At 52.7% G+C, this 20,092-nt stretch overlaps 9 protein-coding genes across 9 annotated transcripts; 5 read left to right on the top strand and 4 right to left on the bottom strand.

Annotated features, from left to right (window-relative positions):
• Positions 1–1,270: 1,270 nt before the first annotated feature.
• Positions 1,271–1,636, bottom strand: CKM354_000847800 (uncharacterized protein; the record flags this gene model as incomplete). Its single annotated transcript, XM_044803857.1, has 1 exon — positions 1,271–1,636. One exon carries the CDS (start codon positions 1,634–1,636, stop codon positions 1,271–1,273), a length of 366 nt encoding a protein of 121 aa, XP_044659792.1.
• Positions 1,637–2,727: 1,091 nt separating this feature from the next.
• On the bottom strand, positions 2,728–3,094 carry CKM354_000847900 (uncharacterized protein; the record flags this gene model as incomplete). Its single annotated transcript, XM_044803858.1, has 2 exons — positions 2,728–2,826; positions 2,882–3,094. The coding sequence occupies 2 exons, from the start codon at positions 3,092–3,094 to the stop codon at positions 2,728–2,730; spliced, it is 312 nt and encodes a 103-aa protein (XP_044659793.1).
• A 701-nt stretch (positions 3,095–3,795) lies between these two features.
• Positions 3,796–5,401, top strand: CKM354_000848000 (uncharacterized protein; the record flags this gene model as incomplete). Its single annotated transcript, XM_044803859.1, has 4 exons — positions 3,796–4,146; positions 4,275–4,712; positions 4,769–5,020; positions 5,090–5,401. 4 exons carry the CDS (start codon positions 3,796–3,798, stop codon positions 5,399–5,401), a joined length of 1,353 nt encoding a protein of 450 aa, XP_044659794.1.
• Positions 5,402–7,350: 1,949 nt separating this feature from the next.
• Positions 7,351–9,222, bottom strand: CKM354_000848100 (uncharacterized protein; the record flags this gene model as incomplete). Its single annotated transcript, XM_044803860.1, has 1 exon — positions 7,351–9,222. One exon carries the CDS (start codon positions 9,220–9,222, stop codon positions 7,351–7,353), a length of 1,872 nt encoding a protein of 623 aa, XP_044659795.1.
• Positions 9,223–9,403: 181 nt separating this feature from the next.
• Positions 9,404–10,009, top strand: CKM354_000848200 (mitochondrial 37S ribosomal protein MRPS16; the record flags this gene model as incomplete). The annotated part of the gene is made up of 2 exons (XM_044803861.1): positions 9,404–9,679; positions 9,749–10,009. The coding sequence occupies 2 exons, from the start codon at positions 9,404–9,406 to the stop codon at positions 10,007–10,009; spliced, it is 537 nt and encodes a 178-aa protein (XP_044659796.1).
• Positions 10,010–10,650: 641 nt separating this feature from the next.
• On the bottom strand, positions 10,651–11,879 carry CKM354_000848300 (uncharacterized protein; the record flags this gene model as incomplete). The annotated part of the gene is made up of 2 exons (XM_044803862.1): positions 10,651–11,396; positions 11,447–11,879. 2 exons carry the CDS (start codon positions 11,877–11,879, stop codon positions 10,651–10,653), a joined length of 1,179 nt encoding a protein of 392 aa, XP_044659797.1.
• An 806-nt stretch (positions 11,880–12,685) lies between these two features.
• On the top strand, positions 12,686–14,248 carry CKM354_000848400 (uncharacterized protein; the record flags this gene model as incomplete). The annotated part of the gene is made up of 1 exon (XM_044803863.1): positions 12,686–14,248. The coding sequence occupies one exon, from the start codon at positions 12,686–12,688 to the stop codon at positions 14,246–14,248; it is 1,563 nt and encodes a 520-aa protein (XP_044659798.1).
• Positions 14,249–14,665: 417 nt separating this feature from the next.
• Positions 14,666–15,211, top strand: CKM354_000848500 (uncharacterized protein; the record flags this gene model as incomplete). Its single annotated transcript, XM_044803864.1, has 2 exons — positions 14,666–14,898; positions 14,992–15,211. The coding sequence occupies 2 exons, from the start codon at positions 14,666–14,668 to the stop codon at positions 15,209–15,211; spliced, it is 453 nt and encodes a 150-aa protein (XP_044659799.1).
• Positions 15,212–16,240: 1,029 nt separating this feature from the next.
• On the top strand, positions 16,241–17,894 carry CKM354_000848600 (uncharacterized protein; the record flags this gene model as incomplete). Its single annotated transcript, XM_044803865.1, has 2 exons — positions 16,241–16,739; positions 16,798–17,894. The coding sequence occupies 2 exons, from the start codon at positions 16,241–16,243 to the stop codon at positions 17,892–17,894; spliced, it is 1,596 nt and encodes a 531-aa protein (XP_044659800.1).
• Positions 17,895–20,092: the final 2,198 nt, after the last annotated feature.

A 20,092-nucleotide genomic window follows, 5' to 3' on the forward strand; every position in this document is an offset into this window, starting at 1 on the left:
CGGGCAGCATAGGTGAAGTTCTCGAAAGCGATAGATATCGCGAACGCAGCGAGCAAGCCCAACCTAGTATTGTCCCACTTCAGGGTGCTGAGAGCATTCAGAAGCGCGACTCCGTCATATCCTCCTGCGAAGACGAACCAACCATTGATCCCGGATTGTTAGTGGCCCAGTCAAGGGCATATGTCTCTCGACATGACAACACTCAGCAGCTCGCGTTCGAGTCTCCTCCACGACAGGATATCACAACTAGCAAGCGCTTCAGTTGTGCCGCCTGTGGACATCCATGCGCGACCGAAAAAGCTCTCGAAGATCACGCAGACTTCCACGACCACCGCGCGTTTAAGTGCACTGAAGAACCCGGGTGCACGCACTCATGCCATCGGCGAGCTCTGCTAGATCGACACATCGCTTATCACAAGGCCCCCAAATCATATGAATGCGAGTTCTGCGACGACCACCGCGACATGGACGCCTTTAAGCGCTTAGACGCGTGGGATCAACACATGAAACGCAAACACCGTGCAGAATGGGAAAAACAGCTTGTAAAGCATTGTCCATATGCGGACTGCGAATACGCGAAATCGGGTTTCCGATTCGCAAGCAGAGTGTCATATCGCAGTCACATGGCGAACGTGCATGGAGAAGGGAAATCTGACTGTCCTTTTGGCAAAGAGGGAAAATGCAAAAGGGTAGGGAAGAATGGTTTCAAACGAGCCAGAGATCTAGAGGAGCACATCAAGAATGTTCATGGCTCAGTGTCAGCGCAGCCAAGCCAGTCGGACAGACTTGAAGATGATATACTTCCGCCATGCAACATCTTCTAAGCGGCTGTGTACATACTCAAACAACATTTGCTAATCGTCACGAAATATGCCAGTGTGATCACTCTGATGTCCGCACTTGACTCATTAGTTAGAGAATCGGTCTTTGGAACAGAACATGGAACATTGAAAAAATGAAAAAGAGAAGTTTTGTTTAATGGTTTTTATTGTCAGCTAATCCAAAGGCATAGCCATGGTGGGTGTTTAGGTTATCTTGTCAGCTAATCTCAACGGCATAGCTTTGCTTTTGCTTGTCAATTTCCGGCTAATCACATCGGTATAGCCATTGTGTTGCTAGGGTCTCGGCTAGTCAGAACGGTGTAGCAGAGTCTTACTTCTCAGGTACTGCTGGCAACGGCACAAGCTCAGATAGTGTTGTTTGTGTTGGGGGGGGGGGGGGGGGGGGGGGGGGTTTGATGATGCGTCACCACAAGTTAGAGTGAGGGACTCTAGTTGCGGTAGTCCTTCTTCGGTCCGTTGTACTGCTTGTACACCGGTGCGGCTCCGTCACCACCGGCATCCTTGGAAGCCTTGATGGCGGCGGCTGGGTTCTTCTTGTGCAGGCCACGACAGGTGTATTTGGCTGGGTGCTTTCCGCAGAAGAAGCATAGCTCCTGGAAGTGACGACGGTCATACTCTGCCCGGCTTGTCTTGCCATCGTCGTCGGCCGGCAAGGGCTCCGTGGACTTGTTGAGAGCCATCTTCTCGGCCCACTTGGTGGTCTTCGATACTTCAGGAGTGATGAATTGATCTGCCTCCTCAGCAGTGATCTCGGTCGTAGGGCCTTGTGCGTTCATGTTAAAGCGTGGCGCCATTTTGTCGGAGTGGTTGTTGGTTGTTGGAAGGTTGTGTGTGTGGGAGAATCAGCGGTTGTGGTTGTGGTTGTGGTTGTGGTTGTGGTTGCGGTTGCGGTTGTAGCTGTTGCTGTCTGGTGGTGGTTTTGCTTTCTCGTTCTTTGGTGAGGATCGAAAGTAGAGGGCGAGAGAGGTCCTTAAGAATGGCAACCGACGGTGCTGCAAGTACACGACGGTTGTGAATGGTGTTCACTTCTGGCAGTACAAAGGCTTTGTACGTATTGGATAATGCGTATATGATTCGCTAAAGCTGAATATAGTGAATGATCGAAAGTCACCCATGTTCAAAGAGTGCTGAGAACAAAGCGTCTGTAGTGACTTTCGCAGTCAACGCGGCTTCACGAACCACATCAAGCCAGTAATGCTGACAGGCCGACAAACTGCATCGAAAGCCATGCATATTGCGACAATGCTTTTCTTGACTGGCCGTGCTTCCGGATAAACATTTTCTCCAATGACTGTATAGGAAGCAGAAAGGTACTGTTCAGTGCTTTGATTCGGTCCTTCCAGTCGTGTCCAATGGTAGTGCATCATGTTGGGTGAGGATTGGCTGGTGGGTGTAGAGATCCGTCAAGCTAGTCGTTGGACTGTATTTGAGGAGCAGATGGCATGAGCTATGCGAGTGGCCGGTGATTGCGCGCCTGTCTGGAGCCTGAGACTGTCTTTGGTTGCTCGTGAAGCATGATCATAATCGTGCTCCAAGACCGACTGCTTTGGACAATGAAGGTGGTGGGCAGAAAAAGAGACCTGATGTCGTAGAGTGTCGTCGCCTAAGGCTTTGTCTCACGCCACCACGACCCCGGTCACGCCTTGGCAGAACAGCGGTGGAGGGAAATTGCAATCGCTGTTCGGCAGCCGACATTCTGAGCTCGTCGACGACATCCAGCAGAGACATCCGGCAAAGACATGGCGCGTCAAGAGTCTGGGCCAGCGCATGTGTTCCAGCCCGACGCCACCGAGTGATCGAACTTCCAGCAGAGCTTGGCCGCAGCAAGCAGCCAAAGCTGTCGGCGACTGGGCGAGCGAGACCTCCAGCAAAGAACTGCGACAGCTCACGAAGCAGGCACCACGGCTCCCTGGCAGGTGACTTTGGCGTAGTTGCTCGGATCTGACTCCAGAATATAATAGCAATCGTTTGCGGTTCCAGAGCACTGGCAAGATGATCAGCGATCCATACACTTCCGCTTCACAAGATCAAAGACGTACAAACTTGTCGCAATTGCAATTCCAGCCTTGGAAGCTCCCAGATTTGCTGTAGCAGAAGCCACAGTTCGTCCTCACATTGCCCGTCGATTTACAGGACCTCCATTGTGTGTCTGGTCGATACTGCTGAGTCAAGCCAAATGCCGTGGGCGGGCTCTGATCCGCTGCCAAAGCACATGCGATGAGAGACACGAAGAGCAGGCGTAGAGACGACATGTTTGATTCTGGTGATGCGACAGCGAGTGTGAAGAAGCGACAGCTGACGGGTATGCAGAAGGCGATGTCTTCACGAAGAAGTGCTGGACGATTCTTGGAACAGTACCCGTGCCGTTTGTCAATCGTATTATGCAGTCACCTCGCCGCACTAGGCGTTTAGTCGAACCATAAACCCAGCTGTAACGGCATGCTCCTGTAGGATCGATACCTCGGGTGGCATGAGCTATCCAAATTTGGAATGCCTCTTCGTATACCACAGTCGGTGAAACCGGAAACGATCTGAAGATCTCACTTCTACAACTCATCATCGGATGCGACAGGGTGCCTCAATTTTCAAGTCACAAGCATCGCATCAAGAAAAGTCGCCGCGAAGCTTCCACGATTATAGCCAGAGCATTTCTCCGCAATCAGATCGACCGCGTGGCTGGCAAGAAGCTTGACAAAGAAAGAGCTGCGCGCTCCAGAGCTAGCCGACTGGGCGCCAAGAAACGTCCAGCCGCTCTGCCTCGAGCATTCGCTGCGCCCCGCGTGGTGGAGGGGAACACGAGAGCATGCCGACAGGCTCTGCAGCCCGGCGATGACCATCATGGCGCCTGGATTTTAATGTGGTAGGTTCAGAATGTCTCTCGTCGTCCCAGTCCACATTCTTTTGACATTCTCAAGTCCATCAACGAAACGTGGAAAGGCAAGGCGAGTTGAGGATGAAGCTGCCTACTCTGTTGGCCGCACCGCTGGTGGCGCAACTATGTCATGCGATTGACCTGAACCTGGACGACCCGAATTCCATCAAAGATGCTGCCAAAACAGCGGCGCAAGGCATGATGAAGTGGTATACTGGAAATAGTGCGCCGGGAGGTATTCCAGGTCTACTACCAGGACCATATTACTGGTGGGAGGCAGGCGCAATGTTCGGAGCCATGATTGACTACTGGTATTACACTGGCGATGACACTTGGAACGATATCACGAAAGAAGCGCTGCTCTTCCAAGTTGGTCCCGGTGACAGTTACATGCCTCCAAATCAGAGTAAATCTCTAGGCAATGATGATCAAGTGAGTCCTGCCATCTCTGGACATGTTGTGACGAATCAACCCTCTATCGTGCGCAATCTTGTGCCATCATCCTGTGCGACAAGTTCAATGCGACATAATACAAGCACATACTGATCTCTTAATTACAGGCGTTCTGGGGCATTGCAGCAATGACGGCGGCAGAGGTGAATTTTCCAAACCCGGATCCTGATGAGCCTCAATGGCTCGCGCTGGCGCAAGCTGTGTACAACACCCAATTGGAGCGTTGGGATACCGCAACCTGCGACGGAGGCCTGCGGTGGCAGATCTTCCCGCTTAATACAGGGTACGACTACAAGAACGCCATTTCAAACGGCTGTTATTTCAATCTCGCCGCACGCCTGGCTCTGTACACAGGAAACGCTAGTTATTTGGCTGAAGCAGAGAAGACTTGGGACTGGATGGTCGGACCTGTTGGCATGATCAGTAAGGAGTATTACGTCTACGATGGTTCCGATGCAGACCTGGGTTGTACTGAGCTCAGTCACTTGCAATGGTCTTACAACGCTGGCGTCTTTCTATATGGTGCCGCTGTGATGTGGAATGTGGTAAGCAGAGCTCGGACATGTCATTGTGATCAACAGTACTGACCATCAAACACTAGACTGAAGGGGATACACAGACCAAATGGAGAACGCGAACAGAGGGTCTGTTAGATGCAGCTATCGCAATCTTCTTCCAGAACGAGACCATGATTGAAGTCGCTTGCGAACGAGGCGCCAATTGCAACATTGATCAACAGACCTTCAAAGCGTACCTCTCTAGATGGATGGCAGCCTCGGTCAAGGTAGCACCCTGGACGCATGACAAGATCATGCCTCTAATCAGGAAATCAGCGTTAGCTGCTGCCAAGTCGGTACGTTATTTCTCCCATGACTATCTATAACAGAGTCTTCAACATGAAGCTGACAATGGTTTTATCTAGTGCACTGGAGGCGACGACGGAACGACTTGCGGAACTGACTGGCTCGTAGGCGAATGGGATGGGGCCTTCGGTGTCGGACAACAGATGAACGCTCTTGAAGTGATTCAGTCGAACATGATCGATGCAGTCAGCGGACCGCTCGGTAATGGCACTGGCGCGACGTCTGTAGGAGATGTCAATGCCGGGACAGGCGGCAACGAGCCGTACACAGTGCCTGGCATCATCACCACTGCAGATCGAGCCGGCGCTTGGGTCTTGACTGTCTTGGTCGTTGGCGGTCTAAGCGGTACCTTTTTCTGGATGGTGGTGTGATCGACCTCTGCCAATTGGCGGCAGAAGCAACCTATGAAGGCGGCGCTGGATGCATCAGCTGTACTGTCTTTGATGCAAGGTTCTTGCAGGACACGTAACACCATGTTGTGGCCTCTTCTCGTCCGGAAAATGGTCAAGACGCTGGAACAGCTCTAGACCTCCAGGCTACGTGCGATCGATTGCGCGTTGACTATTCTGGCGACAGTAGCGACCAAGCTCTACCATGAGCATTATCTGCATTTCGAAAAAGCACGAAAGACAACGAAGATTATTGCGAGTTTGGAAGGAGATCCGCATCGACGGCACAACTTTGGTGCTTTGCATCATATGTCTCCACGGGCCGGCTCTCAGTCGATCGCATGTGGACTACAAGGCCGAAATCCAGCACTCGTAGCAGACGACCAGTGCCATTATTAGACTGAGTCGACATTGGCACAATAATTGTGCATTTTGGAAGCATCACGATAAGAGTCCATTGCTGATGCATGTCTGAAGTCTCACGACTAAAAGTGATTATGACCTCGATGTAAGAATAGCTGCAAGCAATCGGTCAGAAGATATCAAGAATAAAAATTTGGTACTCGAATCCAGAACATTCCCAGCATAGAAAGAGAACACGCTGCACGTTTCACTTCTCAGAAACATGCTTTGTGTTGCAACCCCCGTCATGCAAAACAAAATAGTTTCTAATTTGGTGCTGTCTCGAACGACTACTGACAAGACACAGCCAGCACATCACGACGCGAGCAACAATGCGATCAGAGAACTAGGCTTCTACCCTCCTCGATCGGACAAACCACATTGTTTGCTTCCACACAGTGTACCTTCTAGCGAGCTAGGGAAAGCCATGTTTGCCAGCATACTCATCACAGGCTGTGTGTTCCAGCATCGAGACAGGAGCAAAAGGAAGCGCAGGTCTGCATCCTTCCTCTTTCCTCGACGCTTCCATCCTCGCAGTGCATATTTCACAAGAGCGAACAGCCGCCAGATTGATCGGGAGTGGAAAAATATCACTCAGATCATTCAACGATCGAGAAGCCGGTATTCTCATCGCCCACGACCTCCTCCATATCCGAACAGAAGAATGACGGCCCAGAGAATATCTCTGCGCCGCCTCGCACGAGCCATTAGACGACGACTGCCTTTCCACCGTGCTCACATCTCACCACTGCGTCCTGAACAGGCAGCACCGCCGCAGCAGCCAACACCAAGTTTCACCAGCAGCAAAGAGCAAGAAGATACCGCCCAACGTCGCAATGCAATCGCACCACCAGAGCAAGATGAACATCCCATGCACTCTCCATCTTCCTCCTCCTATTCCATTACGAACTCGTCACTTTCTCTCTCATCTCCTCCTTCAGCAACAACAGCAGTAACTCTGTCCACTCCGTCACTCGTGTCAACTCCATCGACATTACCGACCCCAAGAACCGCAACGACCCCAACAAGCCCTACCTCCACAAACACTTCTCCTCCCGACTCACCCGACCTCGAAGACAACATCCCTCCAACGCTTGGCTTGTTACACCTCCTCAATCCGTACATCTATGATCCATTCTTCAGGGATGATGGACAATCGCGCCGTCCTTCGATTCATGATGTGATTTTGATGTGCAGAGCTGGACATGCAGCGCAGGAGAGGAGAAGACGAAGATGAGAGAAAATGTTAGGTGGGGGAGAGGAAGGGTGCTCAGAAAGATGGAGGGCGTGTATTCGACAAGCAAAGCTTGGAGGAAGAGACAAGGTCTTGACGGGAAGGTGAGGAATTGCTTCGGCTGGGGCACTCAGAGCTCGTTCATGTTCTCCATGCCCTGTTGCGAGGTCGCCAGTAGTCCTGCAAAAGGCATGCCATAAACCTGCAATCTCTCGTATCACTCAATGAAAGCGCTAAATGGGTATCTCGTCTCTTACACTGCCTAGTTCTCATACATGCTCACCAATCAGACAATTCATTCCCCAGCTTTTTTCGATGGCGTCGAGCTCTTGCTTCCACTCCCACCACTCTTGTTCAATAGACTTTGGAAGTACTCTTCCAACTTATCCACATCAAGCGGAGCCTTGCTCTCCGGGCTCTTCATACCACTTCCAGGTGTCTCCTTACTACCGCTGGCATCGATTCTATTCCCGCCGGGCCCTCTCGGCTTGGGAGTATGGGTTCTCGTGCTGGAAGGAGGGCTCATCGGGCCATCACCATTATCTCTCGTCTGTGGTCGTTTGAGGGCGTTGATAGCTGCTTCAGCCGTAATGGTATCGTAGCTCACACCACCTACATTGAACGACACTTCGCCAAGTTCGCTCAAAGCGCCCGTGGACTCGCCTGCTGGAAGGCCTCCAACGCGAGTTGAGCTGCCTGATAGTCCTGTGTGGGATACACCCGAATTGTGCCCCTTCGACTCCCGTTCACGGTCTTGAGCTTCGAGTTGTTGGAGATGCTCTCGCATCTCAGCCAAAAACCTCTGATCAGGTTTGGTGACTACCTCGATTTGAGGTGGCTTTGGTGCTTTGTGTGCTTGAGGATCGAGAACTCTTCTCTCATAAGATTGCACAGCAGATGGCAGCATCTTGGAAGGGGACATCGGTTCTGCCATGTCGTCGGCATCTTCGAGGACCGGAGAGCTTTCGTAGACTTCTGCGCCGCCGCTGGCTGCTTTCTCTGCTGATTTCGAATCCTCCGTCGGCGGTGAAGCGTGTGATTTTGGAGAAGGTGGAGGCTGTAGATCGGCCAGCCACCCATTGACAATATCCTCAGGAGAGAAGGTCTCACTCAGGGTTCGAATGAAGGCAGGACTATCCCATCCAGCAGGAATTACAATGGCCATGCGATCCATAAATTCGTGCTTGACAGCAAGCTCCTCCTTCTTCTCAGCAGCGGACCCGGAGCGGGTTCTCTTCGGGCTCAGTGTCGCGAGATCTAGTCCGATCGAATTGAAAACGACCTTTTGAGGTTCACTCAATGGACTTCCGGGCGGCTGTGGTGGTGCAGCAGAAGTGGTGTATATCAGTGCACTCAGGGGGTGTAAAGGCAGTATCACGGTCCGTAAGCACTGTGAAATGTAGTCAAAGTCCTCCTCTTTATAGCCCTCTTTGAACAGCTCTTCTTGTGCCTCGGTGTGCTGTGCTACCACCGTTATAGACAGTTGAGCCTCTTTCAATATGTCCAGTGGGTCCGTTGCAGGTATACCCGGTTGCAATAGTGCCTGGGCGAGTAATTGTAGCCAGCGTTTCAATTGCACTAAGAACTTCCACGGTTCCTTCCAATTTAACAGTATGCACACTCCCGGAAGTCGAGGTCCCTCCTTGGTGGTCTCTTCACTCTCGTTCTGCTCAGCGTCTGGTGACTCTCCTTCTGAATGTCTCTTGCCCTGCAACAGCCCTCTCAGTGTCCCGGCATATTCCTCTGTCGGCTCTGGCAATGTATGCACTTCCAGACGAGAGACTTCCTCCGACTCCGCTCCAAGGACCTGTACACCAGTTCCACTCTGTTGTGGTGGAGAATACAGCGTCACATGTCCATAGCCATACGCGTACTTGTTGCTTAATCGCAGTTCTCCTTTCGGTTTCTGTTGCCGTTTGTCCTGGTTTCTCGTCGGAGGTTGAGCAGGAGGTGGTCGAGCAAGACTTTGGATGAAGGAGCGTTGGTCGTCAGGCGATCCTCCACAGACAACTAATTCCCGATGTTGCACGGCTTGTGTTCGATTCCTGGCTTGGGCGTCTCGGGTTTGGCGGAGGAGATTCGACCAGATGTCGGTACGCTGCTCTTTCTTGCGCTTTGGCTGTCGTTCGACCATCGACATGGGACGAGACATTGTTGTGGTGGCCATGCTGTGAGTCGTAAGTCTGTCTCGCCGACTTTCACGGAGAACGCGTGAGCTTGCCTGCCACTTGCACATGTAAACGCGCCAGTCACGTGCAGCAACCGGCGAACTCGTTCACCTCCGTCCGACATCTCGAGGGACAGAGTATCGCATTGCTGCCACCACACCAGACAATTACACATCCACCATGGTTCTCCGACTCCGCCTCGCGCGCGTATCCACGCCCACAGGTGCAAAGCGCCACGCTCCTTTCTATAACATCGTCCTCGCGCAAGACAAGACCGCCCGCGACTCCAAACCCATGGAAGTCCTGGGCACATACGACCCCATACCCAAACTCCCCGTTGGCGCCGAACCTGGTCAAAAGAAACAAAAAGACATCAAAATCGACGTTAGCAGAGCAAAGTACTGGTTGGGAGTCGGAGCGCAACCTAGCGATACAGTTTGGAGGTTATTGAGCATGGTAAGTCCTGATTACAGACATCTTTGACTATGGATTGCACATGAAAGCTAACTTCAGTAAAATATACAGATCGGTCTCCTCGAGCCACGATATCTCCCCTCAGGCCCCCAGACCCTCAAAGCCGCACGCTTCCCAACACATTTACCAAGAGAAGACAGACAACAGCAACAACAAGATAATTTGGAACGTATAAGGAAACGCATCGCGCCGTTCAGGTCAGGCAACGGACCAGTATCACAGGCAGTCGAGGATCTAAAGGCTTCGAGAACAATAGTGGAAGAAGCTGCGCCAGCAAGCAACACCAGTCCCGTGAATCCGAATGCGGTTTGAAGGGACAGGGGCCCAACGAGAGGAGGAAGATTCCTGTGAGAACTGGGCCAAACGTCCGCTTCTCCAAGACATAGCAGCGCTCTTCTTGTCGAAGAGTTGGAGGCAAGCCGAGAGCCGCAACGTATGATTATACTCTGACCGAGTGCCTGCCAGAAATATCTGGTATTGGAGCACATGGAGGTCACAGCGAGCCAAGAATCGAAAGGCAGAATATGCCGCCGCAGGCTGCCAACTGCACAGGAAATCGTACATATCCGCATGAGCAACGTGTGATGATAGTCGAAAGCTGCAATGCACAGCCACAGAGAGCCAAAAATGCGCGAGCAAAATTGTTGTTGATCTGGAGTGGACAAATGACCAATATGTAAAATATATTACTTTCTGCGATACGGCAAACTAGCTAAGTGGGTACTCGTCTGGGTATTGCTGTCTTTTACATCCACTATTCGCACTTGCTCGCCTCCAAACAACGCTCTCGAAAAGCCAAGATACATATGAAACAGGATCTGAAGTGGTATCTGTTTGCTGCAGAATAGTCTGTGCCGTCTGAAGTCGTGGAGGAGTGAAATCACCACGCCAGACGCTGGCAGACAATGGTGATAGCGCAGTTATGCGGGGGAATCCACCATCTGTCCAGGCTTCTAGTGCTGTGCGCCGGCGTCGGTCTCGTCATCCTCGTGGACACTTGGCTGGATCGGAGTGTGTTCGCGTCCCATTCGGCTTTCGAGCTCCTTCAATTGCGATTCGCGAGCAAGCAGCTCTTGCCTCTTCTCGTTGATCTCACGCTGCACCTTGATCTCAATCTCACGCAGCTTCTCCTCTTCACGGCGCAGCTGCTCCTCCTTGAGACGGACAGATTGAGAGGCGAGCGACTGTGGGTCAAGGCTGTCGCTCTCAGTGGTGATGCCAGATGCCTCGTTGGCGCTCGCAACGCTCTTGGAAAGCTTCTCGGTACGGTAGTTCTCGTAGAGGAAGTCATGTGTGATCTCCTTCAAATCCGCCAAGTGAGAATGCAGCAGGGCAGATCGAATCGCCAAAAAGTCGCTATGCTTGGGATTCTCCACCTCGACCACACCCCACGGGTATTGACGAGCGCGAACACGACGTCCATCGATCTCAATCACGTCCTCGGATCCAACGATGGCAAACGGCATCAGTCCCCGCAGCTCTGCGTTCTCCTCAACTGTATCCTCATCGTCCTCTTCGATATCGTATGGGAAGTTGTACACTGGAATGCGGTAGTGCTCGATGTCCTCCATGATCAGCTTTTTGCTCTCGGCGACCTCATACTGTGTCAGCGAATCGGCCTTGCCGATCACGGGGATAACGTTGACGCGGGGACTGAGACGGCGCATGAGTTCGATGTCGAGCTCGCGGAGACCGTGACCTGAATCATTATTAGCTTGCGCTACTGCAAAGCACGCTGGTTCGACACACCTGTAGGCTGGATGAAGTAGAGGAGCACGTGGACTCTGTTGTCGCGGAATCGAGGATTACGCTTGATTCTGCTCTCCTCAGCCAGAATGTCATCGTACTGCCTCTCCAAGAAAGACACTATCTCGTGGAAAGACGCCTCGTTGTCGATGCTATCGCCAAAGCCGGGCGTATCAACGATGGTCAACGACACTCGGGTGCCTTCCTCATCCAGCTCCAATTCCACAGTCACAGGCTTGATCTTGACGCCCTCCTCAATGTGCGCAGTAGTCGGGTCATCGGCATCCATGGGTTGCAGGACTTGCTTCCCGCACAGAGTGTTGACGAAGGTCGTTCGGCCTGTGCCGGAGGCACCACAGACCATCAGGCAGAACTGAATACCCTTCTTGACATTCTTCTTGCGGCGCAGCTTGATGTGGGAGGTGGAGGTAGACATGTTGGTGCTAGCGGGCGAGTTCGAGCGCCAGGAGGCTATCCTGAGCGGTTGTTCTCGGAGGAGCGAGAGAGATGTTCAGGAGGATGGAGCTGATAATGCCACTGTCAGCTACTGCATGGGATATGCAATGATGGAGAGCGCGGAGCTGCACATGTGTTGGAATTGCGGTCGACGTGGCTCCACCGCCCTCCCCCGAATTGCGCGGCCATTGGATTTGGGGTACAACTCACATTTGCTCTCGCGACCAATGCGCAATGGCAAAACAGACGAATCCGAGTCAGACCGCTGGGTAGTGGTATGAGACAGCAGGAGACGATGTGTGAAAGCAGACGAGCAAGCGAACGGGCAACTGCTGTGGACCGCGCGAATGCTGGGGGGAGCAGGCAAAGGGAAGTCGCGCAAAGGGGGCTCGCACAGGGATCGCGCTTGGCAGCGGCGGGTGCTGCCGCCGCCATCCATTTTCGCGGTCTGGGGCAAGCACTAACAGCTTCGTTTGTCCGTGCGTCCTTCACGCGTGCATGTGATGTCTTTCTTGTCCATCACCTGCGACTTCGTCTTCAAACTTCAACTTCACACTCCTTCACCGCCGAACCAGATAAACGCCCGAGCGCGTCGACAACCACCTTGCCGTTGCCTGTCAAGATTGCCGTTCCGCGCCCGATTTGCCATCGAACCTGCCAAGATCCGCCGGACCTTGTCGATATGGCAAATAGTCTAACAGTCTGATACATAGGCCGCAAGCAAGCATTGCTGAAATCGAAGCTTCGCAAAGAGTCAAAACTCCAGAACACGTCGACGAGCCCGCCATGAATACGCGTGAAGCTATCCAGCCGTCGAACACTCCGAATGTACTCTCCATTTCATACTCGACATCACGCAGGCGATTCATGGCTGGCCTAAGCGATGGCTTTCGCGCGTTCCGTACAGACAATTGCTTCTTCACACGCCGGGCGGACTTTCCGCCTCACGGTGCCACAGCGATTGTAGAAGCTCTGGACGACAGATGGTTTGCTTTCGTAGCCAAGAACAAGTCTCAGGACGCAAGTCCCAACATTTATGTGTGGTATGATGCCGTGCTCGGCCAAGAGACGAAGAGACACGATCTTCACGAGCCAATCAAAGGCTTGCGACTGGGGTACTCATGGTCGGCCGTCGTACTCAAAGAGAGAACAATAGTGTTCATGTACCAGGAGCTGCAACACAAGGCACGCACATCAGCGCAAGGCGACGGCAGTGGCTCTGATCAGACTAAGGTGGTGCATGACGCTAAATTCGTTGCGCCGAACAAGGCGCACTCGCTCTACCGAACTTCAGCGAACCCGTACGGACTTGCAGCACTCTGCGACGACCTGCTAGTGCTACCTGCAGAAAGCACAGGGCAAGTACAACTAATCACACTGGCTGAGAAGGGTACATGTCCGAAGCGGGTGCTTAAAGCACACAACTCCGCCCTCCGGTGCATGGCACTCTCGTCCGATGGTTCACTCCTGGCAACCACAAGCGAGCAAGGGACGCTGATACGTGTCTGGAGCACGAAAACGACAGATCAATTGGCTGAGTTCCGCCGCGGTATGGACCACTCAGTCATCTATAGCTTGGCGTTCAGCCCGGGCAACAGATTCGTAGCATCGACGAGTGACAAAGGCACGCTTCACGTCTTCGACCTGCACCCAAAGGATCCGGCAGAAGCTGCGAATACGGCACAAGAGCGTGAAGCTGAGCAGAAGAAACATCGTAAAGCTCCATCTTACGCTCACCATCGCCTGTCTGGAGGCACCGGCTTTGACCATGATTCACTCTCGGGCATGTCTGGAGGTCTAGGATCTCCGGCGCCATCCACCGCCATTGGTGGAGGTCCCGGAACTGGCTATCATGGCAGTGTTCAGGAATATTATGGCCTTCGGGCTCCACCAACGTCGGCTTCGCCTCCTGCACGAGATGCCGCCGTCTCGGCAATGGCAGCGCTCAAGCTCAGCCCATTTATGCCCAGAGCAGTCCGCGACGTACGCAGTGTTGCTTCCGCACCCTTCTACACTGGCACAGATCCGCCGCACTGGCAAGGAGGCCCAGAGCATATCTGGACAGTCACACCAAACGGCACGAAAAAGCGCGTCACGAACCCAGTGTTGCCTCTTCCAAATGACCCGAGTGGGCGACCACCAAAAGGAATATTGGCTTTCCAGCCTGCCGCCGAAGGCCACAACGACGATAACGGTGTTTCCTTGTACGTGATCGGTGGAGGAAGTGACGCTCGCTGGGAGCTGTTCGACTTGCTGCCGATGGCACCCGGCGAGTCGAATTCAGGAGGTGGATGGGCTTTGTTGAACCGAGGATTCAGAAGATACCTCACACGTCAGTTTGCGGACTGATGGAGCGATGACGGATCACGGATCACGGATTACGAATTATGGATGGCGGATGACGGATGACTTGGAGAAGACCTTTTCAGCGATGGTGTTCTGGAGTTTGAGAGACAACGGTTCTCTTATGCATTGGCATTGGGCCGGAGTACCACCGAAACATGCCCATAAAGTTGAAACGCGCGAGATCTGCTGGTGCTGAAATATGGGTACAGGCGCTCTACGCAAGACAGTCGTAGAGTCTGGACCACAGTTCCCGCATCATCCGTATGAACAATTGCGTCGCCTATAAGGGAGCCTTTCGCTCTATGGCACTTTCCTCTCTTGAACATACCTCAACAATTGTTTCCTGGCGAAACGATTGAGTACATTCCTCAGATTCTGCTCTTTACCCATCACGTCTTGCAACCCATTCAGAACATCAAAATGCAATTCACTTTTGTCACAGCGTTGGCGGCCACACTGGCATGTACCGTCACAGCAACCCTTGATCCGGCTCTTTCCCACTCCGAAGGACAACGCCCAACAAAATACAACTGTGATTTCACCAAGAAATCCATAGCGATCCAAGCAGCTGAGTGCTCTCACAACACGCGTACACACGAGAAACAGACGTTCGCTGTCTTTGTTACCGATCATCAGTATGATGACAACCATGGGTGAGCAGTCCCTCTTGCATGCACCCGACTTCAATCATTATTCGAGATGATGTGCACCTGTGCCTTCTTGTAACAACTGCTAACATTTCCCAGTGCTCCATACGGCAATTGCTCCGCATACACTTGCGAGCCTCCTGCGACGCCTGGACAAATGAAGGACGATGAGGATTACTGGACGTTCTTCTGGGAGGAGGGGTACGGTGCTGAGGATGGAGAGGGTGTAGGATGTATCAAGGATCCGAACACTGGAGAGTGTGGGTGTGAGGATAGCAAGGATGGAAAGTTTACTGCAGGCAAGACCGACTGCGTGTGAGCGAGCGAGTTGTGGTTGGCCGCTTATGGCAATTTGCGGGAGACTGCAGGCTTGCGAAGATCAAGGGTCTGGTGTACAGATGGCTTGAGTAGATTCGCACTGCAGTATCTTGCTATGTTTCGCCGCTATCCTGCTTGCTGGTCATAAGGAGGTTGACATGCTGTCGAACGGAGGAACGATAGGGTTGTGGCGAGAAGATGTTCGTCAACCTTGGTCGTTGTGGATATCAAGTGAAAGTCCTGTCTCCCAAGCCATCCACCACGTGTTAGCCAAATGAGACCCTCATCGGAATCACCAACCCAGCGTCCAAGTTGCCAGCAGTGAGAAAATAGTGAATTTGCAGGAAATGGCATGAAGATCTGGCGTGAATTCGTGAAACCAATCCCTGCTGTTCAGCCACATCATCATCGCGCGCCTGCGTCCGCGTGTTCGGCACACCCGCCCGGACTCGTTCAGTGCGACAACTCTCACACCAGCACAGCCTCCTTCAATTGCGCAACAGGGAACTCCAGCCCAGTTACAGCCTGAACATAATCGCGCAACATCAAAACTCCGCTGGCCCACGAGAACACGACACAGAGTCTCCGAAGGAACTTGTGCGACGTCGCCGAGGCCAAAGACAAGACCGATCAAGCAACGCGCCGAGACACAACCTGCAGCTGCGCGAGGCTTAGTCCATAAAACGACCCTGGAAGCCAGGAAGTACCGCAGGATACCACTTTGCACTGCCGAATTTGCGTTGCGTTGCTCGACGAAGCGACAAGAATAGAGTGGCTTTGCTATCGTCACGAGAGGGAAGGAACATCATAAGCTGCTGGTCAGCCGTACATCGGAACACCGCCCACGGCTGGCGCAACACAACAAGAGCTTGGGTACGGGACAAACATTGCAAGTGGGGAGAAGAGAGAGCGTGGCTTCTGGACACCACATACCTGAGAACACACGCGGACAACCGATGGTGACACCCATCTCGCGATAGTACGTCGCTCTGCTTGACACAATCGCAACCAAGCGGTCGGGAAATCGAAAATGGCAATCTGCAACACCACGCTCGAAGATGCGTACATCCACGAAACACCACTATGGAAAGGCATGACTTTCCATCACTTTGGCCTTCTCATCTCCGCCATATTCGGCCTGATCTCAGTCGTAATATCGCTCTTCCTCATCTGGCGACACGCAACACACTACCTCGTTCCTGGCGAACAAAAGCACATCATAAGGATATTGTTCATGGTCCCAGTGTACTCCGTCGTGAGCTTCCTGAGTTATCTCTACTATCGACACGCGGTGTACTTTGATGTTCTACGAGACTGCTATGAAGCATTTGCGATCAGCTCATTCTTCGCGTTGCTGTGCCATTATTGTGCGCCGACGCTGCATGATCAGAAGGAATACTTTCGGCATGTGGTACCTGTCAATTGGTTTTGGGGAGTTTTTGGGCTGCAGAAATGTACGGGAGGAGAGAATAAAGGGCCATTCAGAAAGCCGAGGAGCGGATTGACGTGGTTCAATGTGATATGGGTTGGTGAGTTGGAAGCAATGGGCGTGGTATATTCCGGGCAACAGCTGACTGTCTACTGCAGGCATCTTCCAATACTGCTTCATTCGAGTCTTCTTCACAATCGTTTCCGTGATCACGCAGGCGTTCGACAAATACTGCGAAGCTTCTCTTTCTCCAGCATTCGCACACATCTGGGTTCTGGTGTTCGAGTGTATCTCGGTCACTATTGCCATGTTTATGGTGGTACAATTCTATATCCAGCTTAAGGAGGATCTCGCCGAACACAAGCCCTTCCTAAAAGTCCTCAGCATCAAGCTCGTCATCTTCTTCTCCTTCTGGCAAACAATAGTCATATCACTATTATCCTCTGAATCGGTCGGCGTGCTGAAACCCACGGACAAGCTTGCGGAAGGGGACATCCAAATCGGCATTCCCAGTGTACTCCTTTGCGTGGAAATGGCCATTTTCGCAGTTATGCATATGTTTGCGTACCCATGGAAGCCCTACTCACCAAAGCATAATCCAAAGCTTGCAACGGGTCCTTCCTACAATGGAGACGGAAACGTACCAAGATACACTGGCGGCTTCATGGGCTGGAGAGCGATCGCTGATTCTTTCAATCCGTGGGACATCATCACCGCTAGCGCAAGAGGCTTCAGATGGCTATTCGTTGGTGTCCGAAAGAGACATAACGATCCGAGCTACATGCCCGCGAACAAGTTGACTGAGCAAACCACTGGATATAACGGGCCTTCTTTCGCAGGAAATGGAGAGACCGCGACAGAGCTGCAACGACCATCTGGTCGACACAACGTAGCAGCACCACTGGATGGCGAAGACGATAGAACCGGCCTCCTCGGTGGGGCACAAGTTCCTGCAAAAGTCCATCAGGAAGATCATTACGACGTGAGGAGGCATTCTCCGCCTCCTGCTGCTATGAATGGCGGCTTAGACATGAAACCTTCGGATTGGAGAGATGAGCATGAAGACACGGCGCCGGTTGCAGGGTATCATCCTGGCATGGGACCTCCGCCTGGCTCGGCAATACCTGTGGGAAGAGAGGGCGATGTTCATCCTCTCTATCGTGGGCAGAGCCCTCAGCCACCAGTGCAGCAGCAGCAACAATGGAATGTATGGGGCGGCGTGCAAGGTGAACAGCAACAGAGTCCTTATCGATGACGGTCATGATCATTGTGATGGTTTCATGAATGCTGATGAGGACGGTTTTTGGCTGGGTCAGGGTAATTTGCTTTGGCTGCATCTGGGCTTTGCGAGGCGTTATTGGAAAACGGGACAAGATACCACTGCTATCGATTTTGACGTTGTGCGAACTATATGAACCAGATCTTCTGACTCCAGTTCGACCACTGCCTGCGGGCAAAGACTCCTTCGTCGTCCACGCGCTCAACACGGCAATTTCTCATCGCTTTCCGTTGCAGCCCTGCACTTTTCATAGCGTGTGCGTCGTCGCTCTCATTTGTCCTTAGAGCCGGGAGAGTCCTAGTATTCCTGTGCCTCGTGTCCACGCTGGTATTGTTCGACTTGGCACCTGTCTATCACGATGCTCGGAACCACAGCGGCAAATGGACTCGTCTCTCTTCTTGTCACACATCACCCATTACCGACTTACCAACAACATCATCGGAAGTCTACACTTGGCATCCCTTGACGTTTGACGTAGAAAAGCTCAAGCCTCGATGATGAGAACAACCGCCTTGCCGCCAGCTCCATCGTAAACGGCATACGTCATTTGGGCAGCGCGGCTCGGACACGACAAAAGGAGAAAGACGCGAAACGGAAAGGGCGACTCATGATGCACAGCAGACGCACCAAACAACAAAAAAATTGTGGGTAGGATCCCCTTCTTTTGGATTCGATCTTTGGTGCGCGCTCGGGCCGCGAGATGAAGATCTACTGAAATTACCCTTTTGAGAAGTCCGCGTTCTGCACTCCTGTTCCCTTTCGCGCCGGGCACGCGAGTGCAGTTCGGTGTTTCGCAATTCTTGCGTTGGATGCCCGGCGCTGCGTGGATGACATGCTCAACTGGTCCTGCAGTCTGTGTTTGATGGTTCGGCGTTCGTTGGTTAGGCAGTTGAGTTGCTGAGATCCCTGCCAAGGCGTTTCGTCTACAGGTTTACCAGTTTGTGGCTATGTAGGTGGATCTTGCCTGTTTTGTGCTTCCGGGACACGAACGCACGATGTACCTGTACACACGAGTTGACGACTGGCTGCGACCAGGGTCGCTGGATATAGTGATCATTCAGACATGAAGTCATTGTCAGGAGGCAAGGGGCGCTTTACGAGTGCCATCGGTAGCAGCAATCGGCGAGAGACTGGACGCCTTGCTGCGTGGGTGGTGTAGAGTGAGCATGTGAAGAAGACCTTTCAACGTGGGTGCTGCAATTGATGAGGTAACGTGGTAATGCAACTTTCAGCTCTGACCGAGCTGTTGGATACTGGGTTCATCGCGGAAACGAGACGTCGATCCAGCTGCAGAAGATCGTGGAGTATCTGAACTGTGACCTTGTCGTGTTTCATCGAGAGTGAGATCCAGTTTACCCGCCGCATGGCTGACCGCAGCGTGCAACATTTCGTGAAATCTGATTGACGCAACGTTGCAATTCGCCCAGGGTTCAGCATAATGGCTTTCGGAGGTAGGTCGAGAGGTGCTCCCACCGACGAATCATAATGCGCTCAGAATTCGGCTCGTTGGACGCGTGTCTGATGCATGTTGCTGATCCAGATATGTGTGTTGGTCGCTGCGCTGGAGCATGCATCGTGATATCTCATGCACACAGAACGAATGGGATGGGAGAGGTGTTGTGCTACGCGAGGCGAGATCTTGGGTGGGTGGGCTTCAAATCTCCGTTGGCATCCAAAGGCATGATCCGGCGGCGGTGACATACCCATGAGCGGTGTATTTGCTGAAAGTATTCAGACGTACCGACTTCGATGCTTCGCTCCTTGCACAGTAAGTCTGTGCCTACCTAAATCTGTTCTTCCCGTCAGTGCCCTAGCGCGGAAAGTGAGTGTCCTGCTTCGAGTTATTCATTGCAAGATTGCGAACATGTTCGTGGTCACGCGCGGGGTAAGGACGAAGCACAAAATAAGGCCCGGAAAAAACCCCGATCAGCTCGGGCAGTCGACAGCACGCCGAAGTGTGTCTTTGGTGAGCGGCAGACCAAGCTGTGTGCAATGCAAGTTTCAGCAGGAAGCCTCGTCATGATGTGAGGTCGGCAATGCACAGGATCCCAACTCGGATGGCGGGTGTCCAGGGCCGCTGCTGAGTGTGCCGGGGTATAGCTGCGTGGCTGCATGAAGAGTGGGAGGATATAGGCTGTTTGCCAGTGGGATGCTGCGATATGGAGAACGTGGTC

Source organism: Cercospora kikuchii, assembly GCF_019650295.1.
Source record: "Cercospora kikuchii DNA, contig_00005, whole genome shotgun sequence".
NCBI lineage: Eukaryota > Fungi > Ascomycota > Dothideomycetes > Mycosphaerellales > Mycosphaerellaceae > Cercospora > Cercospora kikuchii.